This window comes from Schistocerca nitens, chromosome 1 (genome assembly GCF_023898315.1).
Source record: "Schistocerca nitens isolate TAMUIC-IGC-003100 chromosome 1, iqSchNite1.1, whole genome shotgun sequence".
Lineage (NCBI taxonomy): Eukaryota > Metazoa > Arthropoda > Insecta > Orthoptera > Acrididae > Schistocerca > Schistocerca nitens.
The window spans coordinates 20,331,178-20,358,684 of record NC_064614.1 but is presented as its reverse complement, the minus strand read 5'-3'; the positions used below and the strand labels follow the sequence as shown (position 1 = coordinate 20,358,684).

Genomic DNA, 27,507 nt, shown 5'->3' with positions numbered 1-27,507 from the left:
CGTTTTGCTTTTGTTGATGTTCATCTTATATCCTCCTTTCAAGACACTGTCCATTCCGTTCAAGTGCTTTTCCAAGTCCTTTGCTATCTCTGACAGAATTACAATGTCATCGGCAAACCTCAAAGTTTTTATTTCTTCTCCATGGATTTTAATACCTACTCCGAATTTTTCTTTTGTTTCCTTTACTGCTTGCTCAATATACAGATTGAACAACATCGGGGAGAGGCTACAACCCTGTCTCACTCCCTTCCCAACCACTGCTTCCCTTTCATGTCCCTCGACTCTTATAACTGCCATCTGATTTCTGTACAAATTGTAAATAGCCTTTCGCTCCCTGTATTTTACCCCTGGCACCTTCAGAATTTGAAAGAGCGTATTCCAGTCAACATTGTCAAAAGCTTTCTCTAAGTCTACAAATGCTAGAAACGTAGGTTTGCCTTTTCTTAATCTAGCTTCTAAAATAAGTCGTAGGGTCAGTATTGCCTCACGTGTTCCCATATTTCTACGGAATCCGAAATGATCTTCCCCAAGGTCGGCTTCTACCAGTCTTTCCATTCGTCTGTAAAGAATTCGCGTTAGTATTTTGCAGCCGTCACTTATTAAACCGATAGTTCGATAATTTTCACATCTGTCAACGCCTGCTTTCTTTGGGATTGGAATTCTTATATTCTTCTTGAAGTCTGAGGGTATTTCGCCTGTCTCATTCATTTTGCTCACCAGATGGTAGAGTTTTGTCAGGACTGGCTCTCCCGAGGCTGTCAGTAATTCTAATGGAATGTTGTCTACTCCCGGAGCCTTGTTTCGACTTAGGTCTTTCAGTGCTCTATCAAACTCTTCACGCAGTATCATATCTCCCATTTCATCTTCATCTACATCCTCTTCCATTTCTCTAACATTGCCCTCAAGTACATCGCCCTTGTATAGACCCTCTATATACTCCTTCCACCTTTCTGCATTCCCTTCTTTGCTTAGAACTGGGTTTCCATCTGAGCTCTTGATGTTCATACAAGTGGTTCTCTTATCTCCAAAGGTCTCTTTAATTTTCCTGTACGCAGTATCTATCTTACCCCTAGTGAGATAAGCCTCTACATCCTTACATTTGTCCTCTAGCCATCCCTGCTTAGCCATTTTGCACTTCCTGTCGATCTCATTTTTGAGACGTTTGTATTCCTTTTTGCCTGCTTCATTTACTGCATTTTTATATTTTCTCCTTTCATCAATTAAATTCAATATTTCTTCTGTTACCCAAGGATTTCTACTAGCCCTCGTCTTTTTACCTACTTGATCCTCTGCTGCCTTCACTACTTCATCCCTCAAAGCTGCCCATTCTTCTTCTACTGTATTTCTTCCCCCCATTCTTGTCAATTGTTCCCTTATGCTCTCCCTGAAACTCTGTACAACCTCTGGTTTAGTCAGTTTATCCAGGTCCCATCTCCTTAAATTCCCACCTTTTTGCAGTTTCTTCAGTTTTAATCTACAGTTCATAACCAATAGATTGTGGTCAGAGTCCACATCTTCCCCTGGAGATGTCTTACAATTTAAAACCTGGTTCCTAAATCTCTGTCTTACCATTATATAATCTATCTGATACCTTTTAGTATTGACCTTTGTGTCAATGAAATTCTTCTCGCACATGAATTAGCGATTTCTACCATATATAAAGATGTAAAAGCGCAGAACGTCACAGGGTAGTAAAACATATCTATGACCATTTTTCTCGTACTGTAACATTAATACATAGCAATCATATTATGTGATGGATCATAACAGTCACACTGGTGAACAACGCAATGAGATACCAGTTCGTTGACACGGTTAGTGACATCTGTTTCATCACTACGGAACTGAAAGCCTCGAAGGTGTTCTTAAAAGTTCTAGAAACGGATTAACATCACATGGGACGAATGGATGGTCCATAACAGGGAACTCAAGGCGTAGGATTGTTGCACATATCTATGACCATTTTTCTCGTACTGTAACATTAATACATAGCAGTCATATTATGTGATGGATCATAACAGTCACACTGGTGAACAACGCAATGCGACACCAGTTTGTTGACACGGTTAGTGACATCTGTTTCATCACTACGGAACTGAAAGCCTCGAAGGTGTTCTTAAAAGTTCTAGAAACGGATTAACATCACATGGGACGAATGGATGGTCCATAACAGGGAACTCAAGGCGTAGGATTGTTGCAGATGTCGCAGCGCTCGTGTGAGTCATGCTGCAGAAGAGGGCGCTCCACGCGTGAACGAACTCTTCTGCGGTTTGAAACTCGGTTACAGAACGCTGTTTCTCACGCACTAACCTAGTTTCGTTAAAAACCGCCACATAACACACTACAGTTGGATCCCTCTAGCGGCTTAGTGTTGCAGCTTGTATCAGCGAAGCTGTCACTCGGCCAAGTAATAGGTGTGACATGTAACACCTCACCTGATATTGAAAACAGAATAAAACATTCGGAGGCATTACTTTTCAGTAACTCACATATATTCTGTGCGATTACCTGAATACACATTTTAGTCGACTACTATCCCAAGTAATTTTATGTATGTGGTGTTTTCTGGTATGGAAAATGTTGATATCTTCATTGCCTTAGTTTTTTAGTCTGAAGTTGAAACAAAGTGTTTCCGGCAATGATCTCAAGCAAATTTATTTCAGCAAACTTTGGAGAGGATTATAGCTGTACACCCTTTTGGTACGGATTTTCTGTGGACTTCATAGCTTGTGTATTTTTTTCACTTACACTCCATACCACGTTTGATCTACCATCCCGCTACGCGAACAGTTCCCATTGGATGGAAAATTGCTCAGGTAGTTCCCGTGTTCGGTAAGGGTCACCGAACAGACGCGCAAAGCTATACACCTACAGCGCTGACGCCAATATGTTCAAGTTCAGAACACGTTTTGTCCTTTCGTAGTTAGACTTCTCTGGAAACTGAAAATCTCTTATTTAGTACTCAGTACGGATTAAAACATAATAAAGGATGTCATTCTTTATGGAGAGAAATCTTCAGACGTGAAATTATGTGCGGGAATACGCCACGGGTGTGCTATACGATCATTACTTCTCACAGTATATACAAATGAGGTAGCGTATAAAGTAGGATGTTCCGTCAGACATTTTCACGGAAATTGCCGTTATGTACAGAGGAGTCGCAACGCTATAAATTTTTAGTAAAATGCGGGAAGACGTACTGACGATCGATGTTTGATGTTGATATTGTCAGTTCACCTACAAAGTTTCATATCATCATTGTAAGGTACTGAGCATAAATTGGAAGAAAGACCCACTATTTTATGGCTGCGCTATAGCAGGACACCCACTGGATGCAGCCATATCCATTAAATAATGGACGTATGCGAACAGATAGATTTAAAGTTGGACGATCACAAAAAACCAATAGCAGGTAAGATGGATACAACACAGAGATTCACTGGGAGAATCCGAAGGAAATGTTGCAGACACGAGAGAGGTATGTTACACAGCCCACATCACACCAATACTTGAACGTTGACCCTGAGACCCATACCAGTAGCATCGATAGAATAAATAGAGAAGATACAAAGAAGAGCAACGAGTTTAGTCACAGGTTGGTTTAGTAACCGCGGAAGCATCGCGGAGATGGTCATCCATCTCCAGTGGCAGATTCTACAAGAGAGGAGTTTTAGGTCACGATGTCCTTTACTGTTGAAATTCCGAAAGGGTGAGTAAGAGTCTCGGCAACAGTCAAGTAAAATATTAGTTCCTTCTATGTATATTTCGAGAAAAGACAATGACAGTGAAATTAAAGAGATTAGGGCTCATAAAAAGGCTTACCAATAACCTCTCTTCTCGCTGACCAGGACTGGAACAGGAAACGGGGAAGTCGACATTGGTACACAAATAACCCCTGCCACACACCGTACGGTATCTTGCAGAGTGTAGATGCAGATGTAGTATGCTGTCATTGAAATGTGCAGAACGCGCTTCTAAAGAGTTCTACATTTGTTTACATACACCCCAAGCCACAGCTGCGCATAGCGAAGGGGAGGAGAATAATTGTCTGCCCTGTAAGCTTTTGTAGTAGCGATAATCTCTGTTATCTTGTCCTCGAGGCTCCTGTACGAGCTGCATAGTGGTGGCAGAAAAATTGTACGGTCTTCCTTGCATTCCGGTTCGTTTAAATCTGCCCGGATGTTTCAGACCAGCGCAGACTTTACCGCAGATTAACAGATACGTATTTTTCCAAGACTGCTGGCCGCGCTAGGTACTCAGGACAACTTCTGTGCAGTTTGGGAAGTGGGAGATAGACGTACAGCCAGATGTGAAGCTGTGAGTTCCCGTCTTAACGCGTGCCGTGATAGTTATATGTTGCTTCCAAAGGCAAGGTTCCGGGTTCGAGTCCCAGCCCAATACACATTTTCGTCTGCCAGGTAGTTTATTTCTCTACGTTTGCACAATTGCATTTTCTGAGAACAATGATGCTTTTCTTCCAAAGATTTCCATTTAAATTTCTCCCTCATCTATGTTCCACTTTTACACGGATTACATCGACCGTTTACGATTTTAGCTTCGTTCCTCTAAATCCGTTCGATAAGGACTCCAGACGCTGGGGAAGTACTACGAAATAGTTTTCGCTGTAGTCTCCTATGTGATTTCCTTTACAGAACTCCGCACATTCCGAGAATGCTTACAAATAATGGTAGTCTTCCTTTCGCCTTCCCTACTACTGATATGTGTGTTTGCTCCCTTACTCATAAGTATATGAACCGACGTGCTCCTGGTGTTTATCCTAATTTTGTAATTGCGCTCTGTCAGGTTGTCGTTGTTGTTGTTGTTGTCGTCATGGTGTTCAGTCTGAAGACTAGTTAGATGCAGCTCACCACGCTATACTATCCTGTGCTAGCCTCTTGATCACTGCGTAACTGCTACAACCAACATACATTTGATGTCTGCTACACAAAATCACAGTTCTTTCTCTCTCGACCGAGCGAGGTGGCGCCCAAAAACGGCTCTGAGCTCTATGCGACTTAACGTCTGAGGTCATCAGTCACCTAGAACTAAGAACTACTTAAACGTAACTAACCTAAGGACATCACACACATCCATGCCCGAGGCAAGATTCGAACCTGCGACCGGAGTGCGACTGCAGCGCCTAGAACCGCACGGCCACTCAGGCCGGCCAAGGTGGCGCAGTGGTTAGCACATTCCACTCGCATTCGGGAGGACGACGGTTCAAAGTCGCGTTCGATCAGCCTGATTTAGGTATTCCGTGATGTCCCTAAATCGCCTGAGGCAAATGCCTGGATGGTTCCGTCGAAGGGGCACGGCCAGTTTCCTTCCCCATCCTACCCTAATCCGAGCTTGTGCTCCGCCTCGAATAACGTCGTTGTCGCCGGTAGGTTAAACACTAACCTTCTCCTCACCGACCGCTGTGGTCGAGCACTTCTAGGCGCTTCGGTCCGGAACCACGCTGCTGCTACCGTCGCAGGTTCGAATCTTGCCGTGCGCGTGGATGTGTGTGATGTCCTCAGGTTAATTAAGTTTAAGTAGTTCTAAGTCTAGGGGACTGGTGACCTCAGATGTTAAGTCCCATAGTGCTCAGTGCAATTTTCTTTCCTCCTTGCCAACCATAGTGGCCGAGCGGTTCTAGGAGCTTCAGTCTGGAACCGCGCGACTGCTGCGGTCGCAGGTTCGAATCCTGCCTCGGGCATGGATGCGTGTGATGTCCTTAGGTTAGTTAGGTTTAAGTAGTTCTAACTTCTAGGGGACTGTTCACCTCAGATGTTAAGTCCCATAGTGCTCAGAGCCATTTGAGCCTTTCCTCCTCACTTTCTCTCCCATTTTTCATCCTCCACACTACCCCGTTCCACCAAACTGATGCTTCTACACCTACATCTACATGGATATCCTGAAAATCACATTTGAGTGCCTGGCAGAGGGTTCATCGAACCACATTCACAATTCTCTATTATTGTAATCTCGTAAGCGTGTGGAAAGAATGAACACCTATATCTTTCCATACGAGCTCTGATATCTCTTATTTTATCGTGGTGATTGTTCCTCTCTATTTAGGTCGGTCTCAACAAAATATTTTCGCATTCGGAGGAGAAAGTTGGTGATTGGAATTTCGTGAGAAGATTGCGTCGCAACAAAAAACTCCTTTGTTTTAATGGCTCCCAGCCCAAATCCTGTATCATTTCACAGACACACACTCCCATATTTCGCGAGAATGCAAAATGAGCTGCCCTTCTTTGAACTTTTTCGATGTACTCCGTGAGTCCTATCTTGTAAGGATCCCACACCGCGCAGCAGTATTCCAAAAAGAGGACAGACAAGCGTCGTGTAGGCTGTCTCCTTAGTAGATCTGTTACATTTTCTAAGTGTCCTGCCAATAAAACGCAGTCTCTGATTAGCCTTCCCCACAACATTTTCCATGTCTTCCTTTCAATTTAACTTGTTCGTTATTGTAATACTTAGGTATTTAGTTGAATTTACGGCTTTTAGATTAGACTGATTTGTCGTGTAACCCAAGTTTAACGAGTTCCTCACACTTTTAGTTATTTAGGGTCAACTGCCACTTTTCGCATCATTCAGATATCTTTCCTAAATCTTTTGCAGTTGGTTTTGATCTTCTGATGCCTTTATTAGTCGATAAACGACAGCGTCAATTGCAAACAACCGAAGGCGGCTGCTCATATTGTTTCCCAAATCGTTTATATGCACGAGAAACAGCAAAGGGCCTATAACACTACCTTGGAGAACCCCGGAAATCACTTCTGTTTTATTCGATGACTTTCCGTCAGTTACTACGAACTGTGAGCTCTCTGACAGGAAATCACAAATCCAGTAACATAACTGAGACGATATTCCATAAGCACGCAATTTCACGAGCCTCTTGTGTGGTACGGTGTCAAAAGCCTTCTGGAAATGAAGAAATAGGGAATAGATCTGAAATCCCTTGTCAATAGCACTCAATACTTCATGTGAATAAAGAGTAAGTTGCGTTTCACAGGAACGATGTTTTCGAAACCCATGTTGATTGTGTGTGTCAATAGACCGTTTTCTTCGAGGTCATTCATAATGTTCGAACACAATATATTTTCAACCGATCCCATCTTTTAGTCGTGTTGAACTGTATGATTTCTTTTTTCCCTAGTTCGATTCAGCACTTTCTCATCAGTTATTAAGTCTAATCTTCAGAGAACCACATTCCAAAAGTTTCAGTTTAGTTCAGTTTTAGTTACGTCATATTCCAGATTATTTTATCGATATGATGTGGACTTTCTTCTTCTCTGAACTGATTATAGTCCACGTTTCACTTCCGTACGTGGCTACTCCCTGGACAAATACCTTCAGGAAATATTGCTAACAAATTTATTTTTAATGTCAGCAAATTTGCCTTTTTCGTATTTTTTTTCTTGCTATTGTCGGTCTGCACTTTATAGCCTCTGTATTTTGGGTACCATCAGTTATTTTACTGTCAAATCTGTTATCTATTGTGTTGTCTTGGATTTATCTACACCTAAAGGGAGCTACCCTTCTTTACTCCAAGCAGAAACTTCGTGCAAATCTTTTTGTATTGCTTTACAATCATTCATTGACGATGTTTTCCTGTAGACGAAAACACAATCGGTGATTGATCTCTTGGGGCTGATGGTCCTACCTAGTAAATGTATATAAATGTATGCCGAGTACACTATAGTCCTGGTGCACATCATTTGGCCACACCTACTCTTTAGTGAATGAAACGACATCCCAACGAAACATGTTGAAAACACGTGCATGCACTTGTGTATGAATAGTGATGTCTGCCGCGCAGCATCAGACACAGTAACAAGAAGCAGGTTTGTCTGCAGCCGGCAGCTGAAGGCAGAAAGTGAAGAGATTTGTGTCAGTGAGAACCGTGAAGGCCGCACTAGACTAAAATTATGCTCGTCTGTCCTTCCTGTTTGTGCCAAAAGCAAGACTCAGGACAGAACTAAGCCCAGATAACATTATGACTCCTCTTACAGTGTAGCCGTCTTCCGCCGATCTGAATTCCACCTCTGTGTATACCTAACCTTTTACGCTCACATAATAACACTCCCTACTGTTCGCTCTCTGTATGGCATAGATGTTCTATCTCGAGAAACCGTAGTAGAAATAGGCAACGGAAGGAGTTTCTTTGGCCTGCAAGCAACTACAGAATCAAGTATGATACGAAAACAGTTTATTATTAAGACGCGGTCTTTTTCTAGATAAAAATAATAGTTTAGTTACAGCTTGTGCTTGGCACCATAACGGAAAGAGCCGTCACCATAAAGTTACAATAAGACTTTCGTATGGGTTTTATGCTATGTTATGCGATCCATGGTGCGTATGACATTTACAGCAGTGAACATTAAAACACGCTGACGAAATTACGACCCTGTAAGTATTTTTCCTGTAGTGCATGCTTTAAGTAAAAACGAACAAGCTTTTGACCATTGCTCCTATGGGGTGTTGTAAAACTACCTTACGCTACCGTATATTGCCACAAATAAGCGACACTACGGTAGTTTTCCTAGTAGCTTTGGTCACACTCGCATTACCTGTATGTTGCATACCTATCGAGCATTACCCCATAATGATAGCTTTCTTCACACATGCGTTCAGTGTCTTACTAGATTCCCCTAAAAACCGGAAGCTATGAACCGTCAGGAATCTGAGTGAGTACATCTAAAGGACCAGTTGTACCCTAAGGAACACTTTTGTTCTACATAGATGTCCTCCTGTCGGTTACGTACGAATAAACGGTATTTATAACAAACCTGAAATTGTTAGTGTTTAATACAGGTTTTACTCGAAAATAGTTGGTCTTTAACGTGAAACATAGGAATGTTGCGGGAAAAATAAAGAAAACAATACGGATTTATTATGTAGTACTAGAAAATGCCATTTCTTCAACAAAATGGTAAAATAAAAAATACAGGAAACATCGCCTCAGTACTTCGTCGAAACTGTATAAAACGTGTGTCTGTTATTCATAAACAACTTTCGTATTTATCAGTAACAACAGGAAACACTTACCTTTGATCACGATGAAGAACGTTCTATTGAGTACAAAATAACAACAATAACTATGTAATTATTTTTAAAGGTTGTGCATGTAACGTGTACTTGTACCAAAAGTAATTGCTTTTGTTACATAAAAGCGCAGAAGTTACATGATCAACTAATATAACAATTAGTTGATCATGTAACTACTGCACTTTTATGTAACAAAAGCAATTACTTTTGGTACAAGTACACTTTACATGCACAACATTTAAAAATAATTACATAATTATTGTTGTTACAAAATGCAATTTACACTTGGTAAGGGTATAAAATACAATGCTCAGTATTTAAGTAGTAATTAATATGACGTAAGAGGATATAGGTTCTCCACATTACACATTCACACTTTATAGCAACCATGTGGCCATTGAGAAACAAGAACGTTGCAATCAAAGTACACAACGTAGGCACAGCACTCGGTTTGAAAAGAAGCGATAGCAATTTCCATTATTCACCTTTGAAATTTCACTCATAACCAACTAAAACGTTTATGTCTCCGTCCCAGACTACCGTAATGTCTGCTGCGTCAGTCTGTTGTCAGTCTCCGGTCAAGAGGCTGTGACCTCTATCTATTACCTCTGGCCAGCCCTTGAGACGTGTTCCCCCTTTACAGCGTCTGAGATTAACTTACATATCACGAAACCTCTCTTCGGCCTTAAACTTCTTTGGTGTGACGTCATAAGCGAGTGACTGCATGTGAGATCGCTCTCTAAGTTTTTATATATTTTTAGGTTTCAGATACATATTTTAACGGTTTTTGCGATGATATTTACTATATAAGTGACTAATTAGTGGTTTCTTCATTCACCTCTGCCTTTCTTGTGTTGTGACCTGATATTTGTGAGTGTTCCGTATCGAGCAACTTAACCTCTTACCTGTGTTTACATTCCGCGCTGACCAGTTGTAGCTGTAGCGGCGCATCGAAAGCTAAGTACTAATTAATTGTTTGTGTATAGTGGTTTATTTAGGAACTTTAGTAGTCTTCAACCGGTGTTTTTTGTGTTTTCTGGTGAAATAATTTCAGAAGAACCTTTTGGGAACTGTTTTCAGCTCATTACTGTGTCATTAGATGTTTGATTCTCTTTCTGTATTAGTCTTTTGTTATATTCACATTTGTTGTTTATTACTACTGTTAATAATAGAGTTACTTCCCTTGTAGAGTAAGTATGTGATTATTGTAGTCAGGTTTTTAACATCTTCTTATTGTAGTAGCGGAACTTAGAAAAAGAAAAATTTTACCATGAGTGAGAAGTGTGGGCTTTGCCGTAGGTTCGTGAGTGGTGGATTGCGGTGTGAGACTTGTTCGAAGTATTTTCACTGGGGGGAATGCAGTGGGGAAGCCAGTGGGCATTCTGGTGAGATCCTCTCCTGGAACTGCAGGTTATGTAACAAGAGTAAGTTGATAGAGGAGCAGGAGCGTAAGATCTGTGCCCTTCATGTGCAGTTGAAAAACGCACAGGAGGAGCTAGATAGGATCAGGAGGGAGAATTGGGTTGGGGAATGGGAGCTGGCTGTTGGCAAGAGATCTGCTAGGAGAAGAAGATTTTCAGATAGTTTTACTATTGGTGTTTACAATAGATATGACCAACTATCAGAGTCTAGTGGAGAGGAATCTCTAGTAGCTGTAGATGTAGGAAGTATGCAGCAGACCTCAGTAGTTACAGTGGCTAGAACAGTTGCAAAGTCGAAGAGGAAGAAGAAGGTTCTGCTGTTAGGTAGTTCTCATGGCAGAGGTGTAGGCCAGCAGTTGCAGGAAGTGCTGGGGAGTGAGTACCAGGTCACCAGCATTGTGAAGCCTAATGCAGGATTGGCTCAGGTGACTGTTAACATAGGGGGGTTATGTAGGGATTTTACTAAAGAGGATCAGGTAGTGATTGTGGGTGGGGCTGTTAATAGTATTGATAGGGATGGGGAGTATGACATAGATGGTGACCTGGAAAAGATAGCCACTCAGACTGGCAACACGAATGTGCATTTCGTGGAACTGTTTCAGCGTCACGATCGGCCTCATCTTAATACAGCCGTCAGGCGTAATAACATGAGACTTGGGTGTGCGCTGATGACATAAAGCATGGGTCACACTTCAGTGGTGTCGGTGGAGTCTATCAGCAGGACGGGTTTCGCTAGACATGGCCTGTACCTCAACAGGTATGGGAAGGGGAGGTTGCCAAAGCTTATAGGTGACAGCATAGGTGGGGTTGGTGGGATCACTCATGGGAAAATTCCTGCAGTAGTGGGTGTTAGAGGTGCACCTTTTTTAGATTGAAGTCACCTGATAGGTATTCCTGCTTAAGGGAAGTCTCTCTAACAAAGGAACCACTTTTGACAAAGCTTAGGTATCCGAGTAATGAGGGAATTAGTATATTTCATCAAAATATACAAGGTATTAGAGATAAAGTTAGTGAACTGCTTATAGATGTTGACTATGAAATTATTGGTATATCTGAACACTTCTTAAATAAGGAGATAATTCAGAGGCTTCCTTTACCAGGATACAGGTTCGCTGGTCACTTTTCGAGGAGCTCTTTGCTGTGTGGGGCAGTAACCATGTGTGAAAAACGGCATCCCATTTGACCAATTGATGTTTCAAAGTACTGTACTGAAAAGGTGTTTGAATGTTGTGCAGGTGTGGTTAAATTTAATGGAGCTAAACTTCTAGCTGTTGTTATCTATAGATCCCCAGACTCCGATTTCACAACATTTTTGCTAAAGCTAGAGGAGGTTCTTGGTTCACTTTATGTTGTTGTTGTTGTCTTCAGTCCTGAGACTGGTTTGATACAGCTCTCCACGCTACTCTATCCTGTGCAAGCTTCTTCATCTCCCAGTACCTACTGCAGCCTACATCCTTCTGAATCTGCTTAGTGTATTCATCTCTTGGTCTCCCTCTACGATTTTTACCCTCCACGCTGCCCTCCAATACTAAATTGGTGATCCCTCGATGTCTCAGAACGTGTCCTACCAACCGATCCCTTCTTCTAGTCAAGTTGTGCCACAAACTCCTCTTCTCCCCAATTCTATTCAATACCTCCTCATTTGTTATGTGATCTACCCATCTAATCTTCAGCATTCTTCTGTAGCACCACATTTCGAAAGCTTCTATTCTCGTCTTGTCTAAACTATTTATCATCCACGTTTCACTTCCAAACAAGGCTACACTCCATACAAATACTTTCAGAAACGACTTCCTGATATTTAAATCTATACTCGATGTTAACAAATTTTTCTTCTTCACAAACGCTTTCCTTGCCATTGCCAGTCTACATTTTATATCCTCTCTACTTCGACCATCATCAGTTATTTTGCTCCCCAAATAGCAAAACTCCTCTACTACTTTAAGTGTCTCATTTCCTAATCTAATTTCGTGAGCATCACCCGACTTAATTCGACTACATTCCATTATCCTCGTTTTGCTTTTGTTGATGTTCATCTTATACCCTTCTTTCAAGACACTGTCCATTCCGTTCAACTGCTCTTCCAAGTCCTTTGCTGTCTCTGACAGAATTACAATGTCATCGCCAAACATCAAAGTTTTTATTTCTTCTACATGGATTTTAATACCTACTCCGAACTTTTCTTTTGTTTCCTTTATTGCTTGTTCGATATACAGATTGAATAACATTGGGGATAGGTTACAACCCTGTCTCACTCCCTTCCCAACCACTGCTTCCCTTTCACACCCCTCGATTCTTATAACTGCCATCTGCTTCCTGTACAAATTGTAAATAGCCGTACGCTCTCTGTATTTTATCCCTGCCACCTTCAGAATTTGAAAGAGAGTATTCCAGTCAACAATGTCAAAAGCTTTCTCTAAGTCTACAAATGCTAGAAACGCAGTTTGCCTTTCCTTAATCTTTCTTATAAGATAAGTCGTAGCGTCAGTATTGCCTCACTTGTTCCAACAATTCTACGGAATCCAAACTGATCTTCCCCGAGGTCGGCTTCTATCAGTTTTTCCATTCGTCTGCAAAAAATTCGCGTTAGTATTTTGCAGCTGTGACTTATTAAACTGATAGTTCGGTAATTTTCACATCTGTCAACACCTGCTTTCTTTCGGATTGGAGTTATTATATTCTTCTTGAAGTCTGAAGGTATTTCGCCTGTCTCATACACCTTGCTCACCAGATGATAGAGTTTTGTCAGGACTGGCTCTCCCAAGGCTGTCAGTAGTTCTAATGGAATGTTGTCTACTCTGGGGGCCTTGTTTCGACTCAGGTCTTGTTCACTTTATAGGAAATACAAAAAGTTAGTTATACGTGGTGACTTCAATATTAATTGTATAAGTGATTGTGCAAGGAAGAGGATGCTGGTAGACCTCCTTAATTCATATAATCTTATGCAAACTGTATTCTTTCCAACGAGGGTGCAAGGGAACAGTAGAACAACCATAGACAACATTTTTGTTCATTCCTCATTACTAGAAGGGCATTCTGCTAGCAAAAAGGTGAATAGCCTTTCAGATCATGATGCACAAATTTTAACTCTAAAATATTTTTGTGCTGCAACACGTGTTAAATATAGTCATCAGCTGTTTAGGAAAGCTGATCCAGTTGCTGTAGAGACCTTTGTAAACCTTATCAAGGAACAAGAGTGGCAAGATGTTCATAGCGCTGATACAGTGGACGATAAATATAATGCTTTTCTCAAGACTTTTCTCGTGCTCTCTGAAAGTTGCTTTCCGTTAGAACGTTCAAAACAGGGTACTAGCACAAACAGGCAGCCTGGGTGGCTGACTAGAGGGATAAGAATATCTTGTAGAACAAAGTGGCAATTATATCAAAACGTTAGAAACAGTCAAAATCTAAATGCAGCAGCCCATTACAAACAGTATTGTAAGGTGCTTAAAATGTTATTAGGAAGGCAAAAAGTATGTGGTATGCAGATAGAATAGCTAAGTCTCAGGATAACATTAAAACCATATGGTCAGCCGTAAAGGAAGTGGCTGGTCTGCAGAGACAGGTCGAGGACATAGAATCAGTGTGTAGGGGGAATTTCCGTGTTACTGATAAGTCGCATATATGTACAGTATTTAATAATCACTTTCTGAATATAGCAGGTGAACTAAATAGAAACCTAGTCCCAACAGGGAATCATATAGCGCTCTTAGAAAAAAGTGTTCCGACACTGTTGCCTGAAATGCTCCTCCATGATACTGACAAGAGGGAGATTGAGTTAATAATTAAATCACTAAAGACCAAGAACTCTCATGGATATGACGGGGTATCTAGCAGAATACTGAAGTATTATTCTATGTATGTTAGCCCAGTACTTAGCCATATCTGTAACTTTTCCTTTAGGAATGGTCGGTTTCCTGACCGATTAAAGTACTCGGCAGTGAATCCACTTTATAAAAAGGGAGACATTGATAATGTTTTCTATGCCACCGGTGTTTGCTAAAGTTATCGAGAAGGTTGTATATACAAGGTTACTGGAGCATTTAAATTCACATAATTTGCTGTCAAATGTTCAGTTTGGTTTTAGAAATGGTTTAACAACTGAAAATGCTATATTCTCTTTTCTCTGTGAGGTTTTGGACGGATTAAATAAAAGGTTGCGAACGCTAGGTGTTTTCTTTGATTTAACGAAGGCTTATGACTGTGTTGACCACAAAATATTACTGCAGAAGTTGGACCATTATGGAGTAAGGGGAGTAGCTTACAATTGGTTCGCCTCTTACTTTAAGAACAGAAAGCAGAAGGTAATTCTCCGCAATATTGAGAGTGGTAGTGATGTTCAGTCCCAATGGGGCACTGTTAAGTGGGGCGTTCCCCAAGGGTCGGTGCTGGGGCCACTGCTGTTTCTTATTTATATAAATGATATGCCTTCTAGTATTACAGGTGATTCAAAAATATTTCTGTTCGCTGATGACACCAGCTTGGTAGTGAAGGATCTTGTGTGCAATATTGAAACAGTATCAAATACTGTAGTTCATGAAATAAGTTCATGGCTTGTGGAAAATAATTTGATGCTAAATCACAGTAAGACTCAGTTTTTACAGTTTCTAACTCACAATTCAACAAGAACCGATATTTTGATCAGACAGAATGGGCATATTATAAGTGAGACGGAACAGTTCAAGTTCCTAGGCGTTCGGATAGATAGTAAGCTTTTGTGGAAAGCCCATGTCCAGGATCTTGTTCAGAAACTAAATGCTGCTTTATTTACCATTAGAACAGTATCTGAAATAAGTGACACTTCAACACGAAAAGTAGTCTACTTCGCATATTTTCATTCGCTTATGTCATATGGTATTATTTTTTTGGGTAATTCTTCTGATTCAAAAAGGGTATTTTTGGCTCAAAAACGGCCTGTTCGAGCTATATGTGGTGTAAGTTCGAGAACCTCTTGTCGACCCCTATTCAATGGTCTGGGAATTCTGACATTGCCCTCACAGTATATATTTTCTTTAATGTCGTTTGTTGTTAGCAATATTAGCCTATTCCCAAGAGTTAGCAGCTTTCACTCAGTTAATACTGGGCATAAATCCAATCTGCATGTGGAATGCACTTCCTTGACTCTTGTGCAGAAAGGAGTGCACTATTCTGCTGCATCCATTTTCAATAAGCTACCACAAGAACTCAAAAATCTTAGCAGTAGCCCAAACTCTTTTAAGTCTAAACTGAAGAGTTTCCTCATGGCTCACTCCTTCTATTCTGTCGAGGAGCTCCTGGAAGAGCTAAAAAATTAAGCAAATTCCAGTGTTACATTGTTGATTTTCTTTATTTAAACTTACGACTTGTCACCTGAATATGATATATATATATATATATATATATATATATATATATATATATATATATATATATATATATATATCATTTTATCTGTTTCTAATATCGTGTTATAATTTCATGTATTGACTCGTTCCATGACCATAGAGACTTTTCCTTAATTTGGTCCCACGGAACAATAAATAAATAAATAAATGAATATGTTACTGGATCCGTTCTTATTTTTCTTTTTCTATCAAACTATTGTTCATACCACTCCATTTTCCTTCCATCCACACTCAACTCCTATTTACGAATCCAATTGTAAACTTGATGCCCACCTGCGCCAGTATTCTGGAATATTACTAGAGATCCTCTAAACCAGCTTTGTCTTTATTTCTCCGTCACACGCCAGGGCCGCGCCTCTTAACTCATCCCTTGCCACGCCGTCAATACGGTGCTCTACTAAAGGCGATAGCAAAACGGGTTGCCTCCCTCCCCCCCCCCCAAAAAAAAAAATAACTCGTCGGCTCTATCCCCCTTTCTCTCTCACTCATAAACACACACGGTATAAACATCATAAATAGAATTTGGTCTCGAACATATACTTCGTTAGATTGGCAACAAATAGGTAAACATACCAAAGAAGATGAAACACGTAATGGAGTCACAATATTTACGTTGTGAAAAACAGTGTACGATGAAATAGTTGTATCGAGTGACAAAAGAATAATAGTCCACCACCAAAAGAGTGAGAAACATGGTGAACAGTGTGTGGAAGGCGAGAACACAAAGATGTGATTATATGGCAGTGATAAAAGTGGTAATATGACCTCCAGGCCAGATGTGAGGAAACGCAGATCAGCAAATCGTAAATAATTATTTTTTTTACAAAAAAATCGCGAATTGAACTGTTAAATAATCTAAAACTAGCAAAACTGTATCGTTATAGATCCCACTGAGAATGCCTTAGACAGGAGAAGGCGAAACGCGTATGGGATAAATAAAGTAATTAGCAGCAGGAAAAGGCAGTTTTATTTACAAAAGAAGTGTAAGCAATACTTTCCATTAAGTGATGAACTACCCCAGAAAATTATTCCCAAAGACATTAATGAGTAGATTTTCATTCATATTCTTTATGTAGTTGTAAATACACATCAGTGAAGTAATGGCAGTATTTTTTAGTGTCAATTTGATACTAAACAATGCATTTTCAAAAAAGATTAATTATATCCATACCTGCAGCAGAACAGGAATTCACACTGTGCATTGTCCTCTTTGTTACAGCTTACTTTTTTCGTTTTTTCTTATTTATGGTCTGCCCAAAAGTATCAACACAGTCCCCGTTAATGCACTGAAACCTTTCATTGTATAGATCATACTGTTTAAAGACATTAATTATATTACTTTAAACAGATAAATAAATTATACAATGAAGGTTTCTTCAATTGAAGAATTCCATGGACCACAGCCTTATAACCCGGAAGAATTATCAACAACAGATAAATAAATTACTGACAGTCACAAAATAATATTAATAATAATAATAAGAAGAAGAAGAAAATAAATATAATTCTACCAGTAGTAATACACTACTGGCCATTAAAATTGCTACTCCAAGAAGAACTGCAGATGATAAATGGGTATTCATTGGAGAAATATATTATACTAGAACTGACATGTGATTACATTTCCACGCAATTTGGGTGCATAGATCCTGAGAAATCATACCCAGAACAACCACCTCTGGCCGCAATAAAGGCCTTGATACGCCTGGGCATTTGGTCAAACAGAGCTTGGATGGGGTGTACAGGTACAGCTGCCCATGCAGCTTCAACACGATACCACAGTTCATCAAGAGTAGTGACTGGCGTATTGCGACGAGCCAGTTGCTCGGCCACCATTGACTGTTGGTGAGATATGTGGAGAATGTGCTGGCCAGGGCAGCAGTCGAACATTTTCTGTATCCAGAAAGGCCCGTACAGGACCTGCAACATGCGGTCGTGCATTATCCTTCTGAAATGTAGGGTTTCGAAGGGATCGAATTAAGAGTAGAGTCACGGGTCGTAACACATCTGAAATGTAACATCCACTGTTCAAAGTGCCGTCAATGTGAACAAGAGGTGACCGAGACGTGTAACTAATGTCACCCCGTACCATCACGCCAGGTGATACGCCAGTATGGCGACGACGTATACACGCTTCCAACGTGCGTTCACCGCGATGTCGCCAAATACAGATGAGACCATCATGATGCTGCAAACAGAACCTGGATTCATTCGAAAAAATGACGTTTTGCCATTCGTGCACCCAGGTTCGTCGTTGAGTACACCATCGCAGGCGCTCCTGTCTGTGATGCAGCGTCAAGGGTAACCGCAGCCGTGGTATCCGAGCTGATAGTCCATGCTGCTGCAAACGTCGTCAAACTGTTCGTGCAGATGGTTGTCGTCTTACAAACGTCCCCATCAGTTTGAGACGTGGCTGCACGATCCGTTACAGCCATGCTGATAAGATGCCTGTCATCTCGACTGCTAGTGGAACGAGGCCGTTGGGATCCAGCACGGCGTTCCGTATTACCCTCCTGAACCCAGCGATTCCACATTCTGTTAACAGTCATTGGATCTCGACCAACGCGAGCAGCAATGTACGATACGATAAACCGCAATCGCGATATTCTACAATCAGAACTTTATCAAAGTCGGAAACGTGATGGTACGCATTTCTCCTCCTTGCACGAGGCATCGCAACAACGTCGGAAACGTGATGGTACGCATTTCTCCTCCTTGCACGAGGCATCGCAACAACGTTTCACCAGGCAACACCGGTCAACTGCTGTTTGCGTATGAGAAATCGGTTGGAAACTTCCCTCATGTGAGCACGTTGTAGGTGTCGCCACCGGCGCCAACCTTGTGTGAATGCTCTGAAAAGTTAATCATTTGCATATCACATCATCTTCTTCCTGTCGGTTAAATTTCGCGTGTGTAACACGTCAATTTCGTGGTGTAGCAATTTTAATGCCCAGTAGTGTAGACTTTTACAATTTGTCGCATATATTCCCCACGTTGTATTGAGTTTGTCTGATCACAAGAGCTCACTAACACCAACAGTACCAGACAACAAGTGATGTTCCAACTACCACTCAGTACATAATACGTATACAGGCGCACTTACATAGAGTTAAGTAGTTTCCTAAGCACGAGATACCTTTTGATGATACAAATGTCGCTCGCATGTTGACAGGAGGCGGCCGCTTCGTGGTGACGAGCACGGGGGACCTGCTGGTGAGGCGGGCCACGGCGGCGGACGCCTCCTCCCGCTACAGCTGCCTCACGCTGCACGCACTCACCGGGGAGCGGCGCAGGAGCAGCCCGGCCCAGCTGCTCACCGTCACAGGTAGGGCATTCGTGGCCAGCACTGTCTGAGGTGCGCCACTGCCTGACACACAGCAGGTCTGTACAGGTCGTAGAGGAGTCGAGAGAGAGGCACAAACACAGCTTATTAGTCCGTCAACAAGTGGTCCATTCACACAGCAGGATCCAGAGCGCAAGACTGCAACACTGCGAGTAGGATTTCAGCCAATTTAAGCGAGAGATGGGAAGCAGCTGTCTACCGTCGAAAGAATTCCAGCTTACAATCATCTTACAAGGGAACCTCCCCGTCGCACCCCCTCAGATTTAGTTATAGGTTAACACAGTGGGTAGGCCTTGAAAAACTGAACACAGATCAATCGAGAAAGCAGCAAGAAGTTGTGTGGAACTATGAAAAAAAAGCAAAATATACAAACTGAGTAGTCCATGAACAAGATAAGCAACATCAAGACAGTACGAGCTAAGGAGCGCCGTGGTCCCGTGGTTATCGTGAGCAACTGCAGAACGAGAGGTCCTATGATCAAGTCTTTCCTCGAGTGACAGGTTTAATTTTTTTATTTTGAGACAATTGTCAAAGTTCAGGCACTCACACATAATCAACTTCGGTCTCCAGAATTCCAGGTCATGTTCAGATTTGCTTGGACATATGCAGGATTTGACGGTCTACACATGGAAAAAGTTGAAAACGTTAAAAACATGTTTTGACAGAGCACAGGGAAAACTGTGCGACTGTGAAACTGTTGCATTCATTAGTTGCAGTTTATGTCACAAACTCTTATGTTTTCGTCACTTTTTGGGAGTGATTATCACATCCACAAGAAAACCTAAATCGGGCAAGGTAGAAGAATCTTTTTACCCATTTGCCAAGTGTAGAAGTTAGGTGGGTCGACAACATATTCCTGTCATGTGACGCACATGCCGTCACCAGTGTCGTATAGAATATATCAGACGTGTTTTCCTGTGGAGGAATCGGTTGACCTATGACCTTGCGATGAAATGCTTTCGGTTCCCATTGCAGAGGAACGTCCTTTCGTCTACTAATCGCACGGTTTTGCGGTGCGGTCGCAAAACACAGACACCAAACTTATTACAGTGAACAGAGACGTCAATGAACGAACGGACAGATCATAACTTTGCGAAAATAAACTTTTCACTCGAGGGAAGACTTGAACCAAAGGCCTCTCGTTCCACATTTGCTCACGATAACCACGGGACCACGGCGCTCCTGAGCTCACTCTCTCCTTGATCTTGATGTTGCCTGTCTTCCACATGGACTACTCAGTTTGTATATTTTGCTTATTTTTTTCATAGTTCCACACAACTTCTTCCTGTTTTCTCGATTGATCTGTGTTCAGTTTTTCCAGGCCTATCCACTGTGTTAACCTATAACTAAATCTGAGGGGGGTGCGATGGGGAGGTTCCCTTGTTAGACTCGAATTAGTACCAGTCCATTTCTTGTGGATATGTGTTATAGCAATGCTATCGACTCCAACAATAGCGTCAGTTAAATCTGCTAAGCCTTCACTCGATGTTCGACAGAAATACTCGGCGCGAAAAATTATTTACGACAAGATTCGACTAACTAGTGGGAGATTAATTACTCTACAGTGTCAGAATCGACTAATAACAATGCAATAAAAGGATTCACACTGGAAATTCGATATTTACATCTACATACAAACTTCGCAAGCTACCAGATGGTGCATGGTGGAGGGCACATTGTTCCACTACTATACATTCCCCTTCCTGTCCCAGTGGAAAATTGAATTAGAGAAAAACGAGCACCAGTTTCTCTTATCTCCTCTTCGCTGTTCTTACATGATATGTACGTTGGTGGCAGTAGAATCGTTCTCTAATCGAACGAAAATTCCGGCTCTCTTAATTTTCTCAACAGAGTTTCGCGAAAAGAACGTCGTCTTCCCTCCAGGGATTCCCATTTGAGTTCACGTTGACTCCCCGTAATACTCACGTGTTGGTGGAACCTTCCGGCAACTAATCCGTCAGCACGCCTCTGAATTTCTTCGATGTTTTCCTTTAATCTAACCTGACGAGGACGGAAAACACTCGAGTAGAACTGAAAGAATGGGTCGCAAAAGTTTTCTGTTCGCCCTCTCCGTTATAGATGAGCTACACTTTCCTAGAACCATCCCAGTAAACCGATGTCGACATTCGCCTTACCTTCTACCGTCCTTAATGTATTCGTCCGATTTCATATCGCTTTGCAACGCTACGCTCCTTGTTTTTCCTACGTACTTTGAGCGCTACAGTTCACAAATAATTTAATTCGTACAGTTCTGGCTCTCTGAATTGCCCGTCAACAAGAGTCCTAACACAGAAATCCCTGATTATCAGCAACGGGAAAGTACATATCTACTTCGTGACGAAAATTTGCGTCTGATTGCCTACACATGCATACATATCTACTTCGTGACGAAAATTTGCGTCTGATTGCCTACACATGCATAATTCCTATAATGGTAAAAGTTCCGCCGTTCCTAACGAATATCAGTTACACGGTACAAATCACTATGAGTAAAGAATAATTATTTCTACCTTAAAAGCTTAATAGGCCTATTCATTAAATGATTAGAAATTTTCCCTGCAGTAGATTGAAAGGCAAGACACTATCATTTACTCAAATACCCTCTACGCGTAAAAGAAAACAGTGAATTGCTTAACAAACAAATCTTGACTATATTCTGAGAAACGCACATACACTCAGTACTCCTAGTATTCTCTATAGTATCTAACTATCCTTTCTTTAAATGAGATCCAATAAATATCAAATTCAATCAATTAAACTGGCCTGGCGCAACAAAAAAATATTGCGTCGGTCTGACCCGAATATGAAACTACAGCAGCCGATAGCAAACTGTTTGAAAATTTTGATCTATTCCTGGAGAGCTCCTTCACTTTCTGTGGTGAACGAGTAATGGTTGCCTCCTCTCACCAGGTTCTCCATCCCCTGGCGGGTTGCTATCTTGAATGGTGTTCCGCTACTCCCATGACACATGTTTACAGAAACATTATTACCATGCTTATCCCGCCATTCCAGCCCTAAATCGATGACTCACCATACATTTTTACAGCCTCGACCTAACATTGCCATCTTTCACGGGGATTAATAAAGCGCACCTGAGGCCCATATAGTAGGACAGTTGCTTAGCATGTTAAATAAAACCACAAAGGACAAAAGTAAAAGCCACCATGTTGTTACGGCGTTGAAGGTGGTTGTTGTTGTCGTTATTATGGTCTTCAGTCCTGAGACTGGTTTGCTGCAGCTCTCCATGCTACTCTATCCTGTGCAAGCTTCTTCATCTCCCAGTACTTACGGCAACCTACATCCTTTTCAATCTGCTTAGTGTATTCATCTCTTGGTCTCCCTCTACGATTTTCACCTTCCACGCTGCCCTCCAATGCTAAATTTGTGATCCCCTGATGCCTCAGAACATGTCCTACCAACGCTCCCTTCTTCTTGTCAAGTTGTGCCACAAACTCCTCTTCTCCCCAATTCTATTCAATACCTCCTCATTAGTTATGTGATCTACCTATCTAATCTTCAGCATTCTTCTGTAGCACCACATTTCGAAAGGTTCTATTCTCATCTTGTCCAAACTATATATCGTCCATGTTTTACTTTCATACATGGCTACATTCCATACAAATACTTTCAAAAACGATTTCCTGACAATTAAATCTATACTCGATGCGATGTTAAAAAATTTCTCCTCTTCAGAAACGCTTTCCTTGCCATTGCCAGTCTACATTTTATATCCTCTCTACTTCGACCATCATCAGTTATTTCGCTCCCCAAATAGCAAAACTCCTTTACTGCTTTAAGTGTCTCATTTCCTAATCTAATTCCCTCAGCATCAACCGAATTAATTCGACTACATTCCATTATCCTCTTTTTGCTTTTGTTGATGTTCATCTTATATCCTCCCTTCAAGACACTGTCCATTCCGTTCAACTGCTCTTCCAAGTACTTTGCTGTCTCTGAGAGAATTACAGTGTCATCGGCGGACATTTCTATTTCTTCTCCATGGATTCTAATACCTACTCCGAACTTTTCTTTTGTTTCATTCACTGCTTGCTCAATATACAGATTGAATTACGCCAGGGAGAGGCTACAACCCTGTCTCACTCCCTCACTACCATCTGGTTTCTGTATAAATTGTAATTAGCCTTTTGCTCCCTGTATTTTACCCCTGCCACCTTTAGGATTTGAAAGAGAGTATTCCAGTCAACATTGTCAAAAGCTTTCTCTAAGTCTACAAATGCTAGAAACGTAGGTTTGCCTTTCCTTAATCTTTCTTCTAAGATAAGTCGTAAGGTCAGTATTGCCTCACGTGTCCCAGTATTTCTACGGAATCCAAACTGATCTTCCCCGACGTTGGCTTCTACTAGTTTTTCCATTCGTCTGTAAAGAATTCGTGTTAGTATTTTGCAGCTATGGCATATTAAACTGATTGTTCAGTAATTCTCACATCTGTCAACACCTGCTTTCTTTGGGATTGGAATTATATTCTTCTTGAAGTCTGAGGGTATTTCGCCTGTGTCATACATCTTGCTCACCAGATGGTAGAGTTTTGTCAGGACTGGCTCTCCCAAGGCCGTCAGTAGTTCCAATGGAATGTTGTCTACTCCGGGGGCCTTGTTTCCACTCAGGTCTTTCAGTGCTCTGTCAAACTCTTCACGCAATATCGTATCTCCCATTTCATCTTCATCTACATCCTCTTCCATTTCCATAATATTGTCCTCAAGTACATCGCCCTTGTATAGACCCTCTATATACTCCTTCCACCTTTCTGCTTTCCCTTCTTTGCTTAGAACTGGGTTTCCATCTGAGCTCTTGATGTTCATACAAGTGGTTCTCTTATCTCCAAAGGTCTCTTTAATTTTCCTGTACGCAGTATCTATCTTACCCCTAGTGAGACAAGCCTCTACATCCTTACATTTGTCCTCTAGCCATCCCTGCTTAGCCATTTTGCACTTCCTGTCGATCTCATTTTTGAGACGTTTGTATTCCTTTTTGCCTGCTTCATTTACTGCATTTTTATATTTTCTCCTTTCATCAATTAAATTCAATATTTCTTCTGTTACCCAAGGATTTCTACTAGCCCTCGTCTTTTTACCTACTTGATCCTCTGCTGCCTTCACTACTTCATCCCTCAAAGCTACCCATTCTTCTTCTACTATATTTCTTTCCCCCATTCCTGTTAATTGTTTCCTTATGCTTTCCCTGAAACTCTGTACAACCTCTGGTTCTTTCAGTTTATCCAGGTCCCATCTCTTTAAATTCCCACCTTTTTGCAGTTTCTTCAGTTTTAATCTACAGGTCATAACCAATAGATTGTGGTCAGAGTCCACATCTGCCCCTGGAAATGTCTTACAATTTAAAACCTGATTCCTAAATCTCTGTCTTACCATTATATAATCTATCTGATACCTTTTAGTATCTCCAGGGTTCTTCCATGTTTACAACCTTCTATCATGATTCTTAAACCAAGTGTTAGCTATGATTAAGTTGTGCTCTGTGCAAAATTCTACCAGGCGGCTTCCTCTTTCATTTCTTAGCCCCAATCCATATTCACCTACTACGTTTCCTTCTCTCCCTTTTCCTACTCTCGAATTCCAGTCACCCATGACTATTAAATTTTCGTCTCCCTTCACTATCTGAATAATTTCTTTTATTTCATCATACATTTCTTCAATTTCTTTGTCATCTGCAGAGCTGGTTGGCATATAAACTTGTACTACTGTAGTAGGTGTGGGCTTCGTATCTATCTTGGCCACAATAATGCGTTCACTAAGCTGTTTGTAGTAGCTTCCCTGCGTTCCTATTTTCCTATTCATTATTAAACCTACTCCTGCATTACCCCTATTTGACTTTGTGTTTATAACCCTGTAGTCACCTGACCAGAAGTCTTGTTCCTCCTGCCACCGAACTTCACTAATTCCCACTATATCTAACTTTAACCTATCCATTTCCCTTTCCAAATTTTCTAACCTACCTGCCCGATTAAGGGACCTGACATGCCACGCTCCGATCTGTAGAACGCCAGTTTTCTTTCTCCTGATAACGACATCCTCTTGAGTAGTCCCCGCCCGGAGATCCGAATGGGGGACTATTTTACCTCCGGAATATTTTACCCAAGGGGACGCCATCATCATTTAATCATACAGTAAAGCTGCATGCCCTCGGGAAAAATTACGACCGTAGTTTCCCCTTGCTTTCAGCCGTTCACAGTACCAGCACAGCAAGGCCGTTTTGGTTATTGTTACAAGGCCAGATCAGTCAATCATCCAGACTGTTGCCCTTGCAACTACTGAAAAGGCTGCTGCCCCTCTTTAGGAACCACACGTTTGTCTGGCCTCTCAACAGATACCCCTCCGTTGTGGTTGCACCTACGGTACGTCTATCTGTATCGCTGAGGCACGCAAGCCTCCCCACCAACCCACCAACGGCAAGGTCCATGGTTCATGGGGGGGGGGGGGTTCAGGTGAGTACAGGTTTATAAATAGAAAATCAAATAGCGGTAATGCAAGAATAGGTTTAATAATGTATAAAGATAGGAGCACGGGTATGCTAATACGAACATTATACTGAACACATTATTGTTCCCTACCACAATATTCTCAGTTGTTCACCAGGGTAACTATTATGATGCATCATGTAATATGATTGCTATGCATTAATGTGACAGTACGAGGGAAAGAGTCAAAGATATACTTCACTACCCAGTGACGTTGTGCGCTTTTACATCTTTATATATGCTAGAAATCGCTAATTCATGTGCGAGAAGAATTTCATTGACACTAAGGTCAATACTAAAAGGTATCAGATAGATTATATAATGGTAAGACAGAGATTTGGGAACCAGGGTTTAAATTGCAAGACATTTCCACGGACACATGTGGACTCTTACCACCGTTTATTGGTTATGAACTGTAGGTTAAAACCGAAGAAATTGCAAAAAGGTGGGAATTTAAGGAGATGGGACCTCGATAAACTGAAAATACTTGAGTTTTTGGAGAGTTTCAGAGAGAGCATTAGGGAACTATTGACAAGAACGGTGTCAAGAAATACAGTAGAAGAAGAAGGGGTAGCTTTGAGAGATGAAATACTGAAGGCAGCAGAGGATCAAGGGGGTAAAAAAAACGAAGGCTAGTAGAAATCCTTGGGTAACATAAAAGATACTGTATTTAAATGATGGTAGGAGAAAATATAAAAATGCAGTAAATGAAGCTGGCGAAACGAATACAAACGTCTCAAAAAGAGATCGAAAGGAAGTGCAAAATGGCTAAGCAGGGGTGACTAGAGGACAAATGTAAGGATGTAGAGGCATATATCACTAGGGGTAAAATAGATACTGACTACAGGAAAATTAAAGTCGCCTTTGGGGAAATAAGAACCACATACAGTATATGAATATCAAGAGCTCAGATGGAAAATCATTTCTAAGCAAAGAAGGGAAAGCAGCAAGGTGAAAGGAGTATTTAGAGCATCTACACAAGGTCGATGTACTTGAGGGTAATGTTGTGGAAATCAAAGAGGACGTAGATGAAGATGAAATGGGAGATCTGTTACTGCGTGAAGTGTTTGACAGAGCACTGAAAGACCTAAATCGAAACAAGGCCCCAGGAATAGACAACATTCCATTAGAACTAAAGACAGCCTTAGGAGAGCCAGCCCTGACAAAACTCTACCATCTGATGAGCAAGATGTATGATACAGGCGAAACAATCTGTATATTCAGCAAGCAGAAAATTAAACAAAAGAATAATTCGGAGTGGGAATTAAAATCGATGGAGAAGAAATAAAAATTTTGAGGTTTGCCGATGACATTGTAATTCTGTCAGAGACGGCAATGGGGGGAAGAGTAGTTGAACAGAATGGACAGTGTCTTGAAAGGAAGATATAAGATGAACATTGAACAAAAGCAAAACGAGGATAATGGAATGTAGTCGAATTAAATCAGGTGATGCTGAGGGAATTAGATTACAAAATGTGACAGTTAAAGCAACAGATGAGTTTTGCTGATGATGGGAGAAGTAGAGAGGATATAAAATGTAGACTGACAGTGGCAAGGAAAGCGTTTCTGAAGAATAGAAACTTGTTAACATCAGTATACGTTTAAGTTTCAGGAAGTTCTTTCTGAAAGTACTTGTACGGAGTGTAGCCATGTGTGGAAGTGAAACATGGACGATAAACATTGTAGACAAGAAGAGAATAGAAACTTTTGAAATGTGATGCAACAGAAGAATGCTGAAGATTAGATGGGTAGATCACGTAACTAATGAGGGGATACTGAACAGAATCGGACAGAAGAGAAATTTGTGGTAAAACTTGAATAGAAGAAGGG

The 27,507-nt window shown here is 41.2% G+C and overlaps 1 protein-coding gene across 1 annotated transcript in view; it reads left to right on the top strand.

The window, feature by feature from the left end:
• The window catches only part of LOC126251767 (Down syndrome cell adhesion molecule-like protein Dscam2), a gene marked incomplete at its 5' end in the record, with an annotated part of 377,821 nt that overhangs the window by 65,456 nt on the left and 284,858 nt on the right, over positions 1-27,507 (top strand). The window contains one exon of the mRNA XM_049952392.1: positions 19,014-19,166. Within this exon, the coding sequence (XP_049808349.1) occupies positions 19,014-19,166 (153 nt within the window). The remainder of the gene's footprint in view (positions 1-19,013; positions 19,167-27,507) is intronic.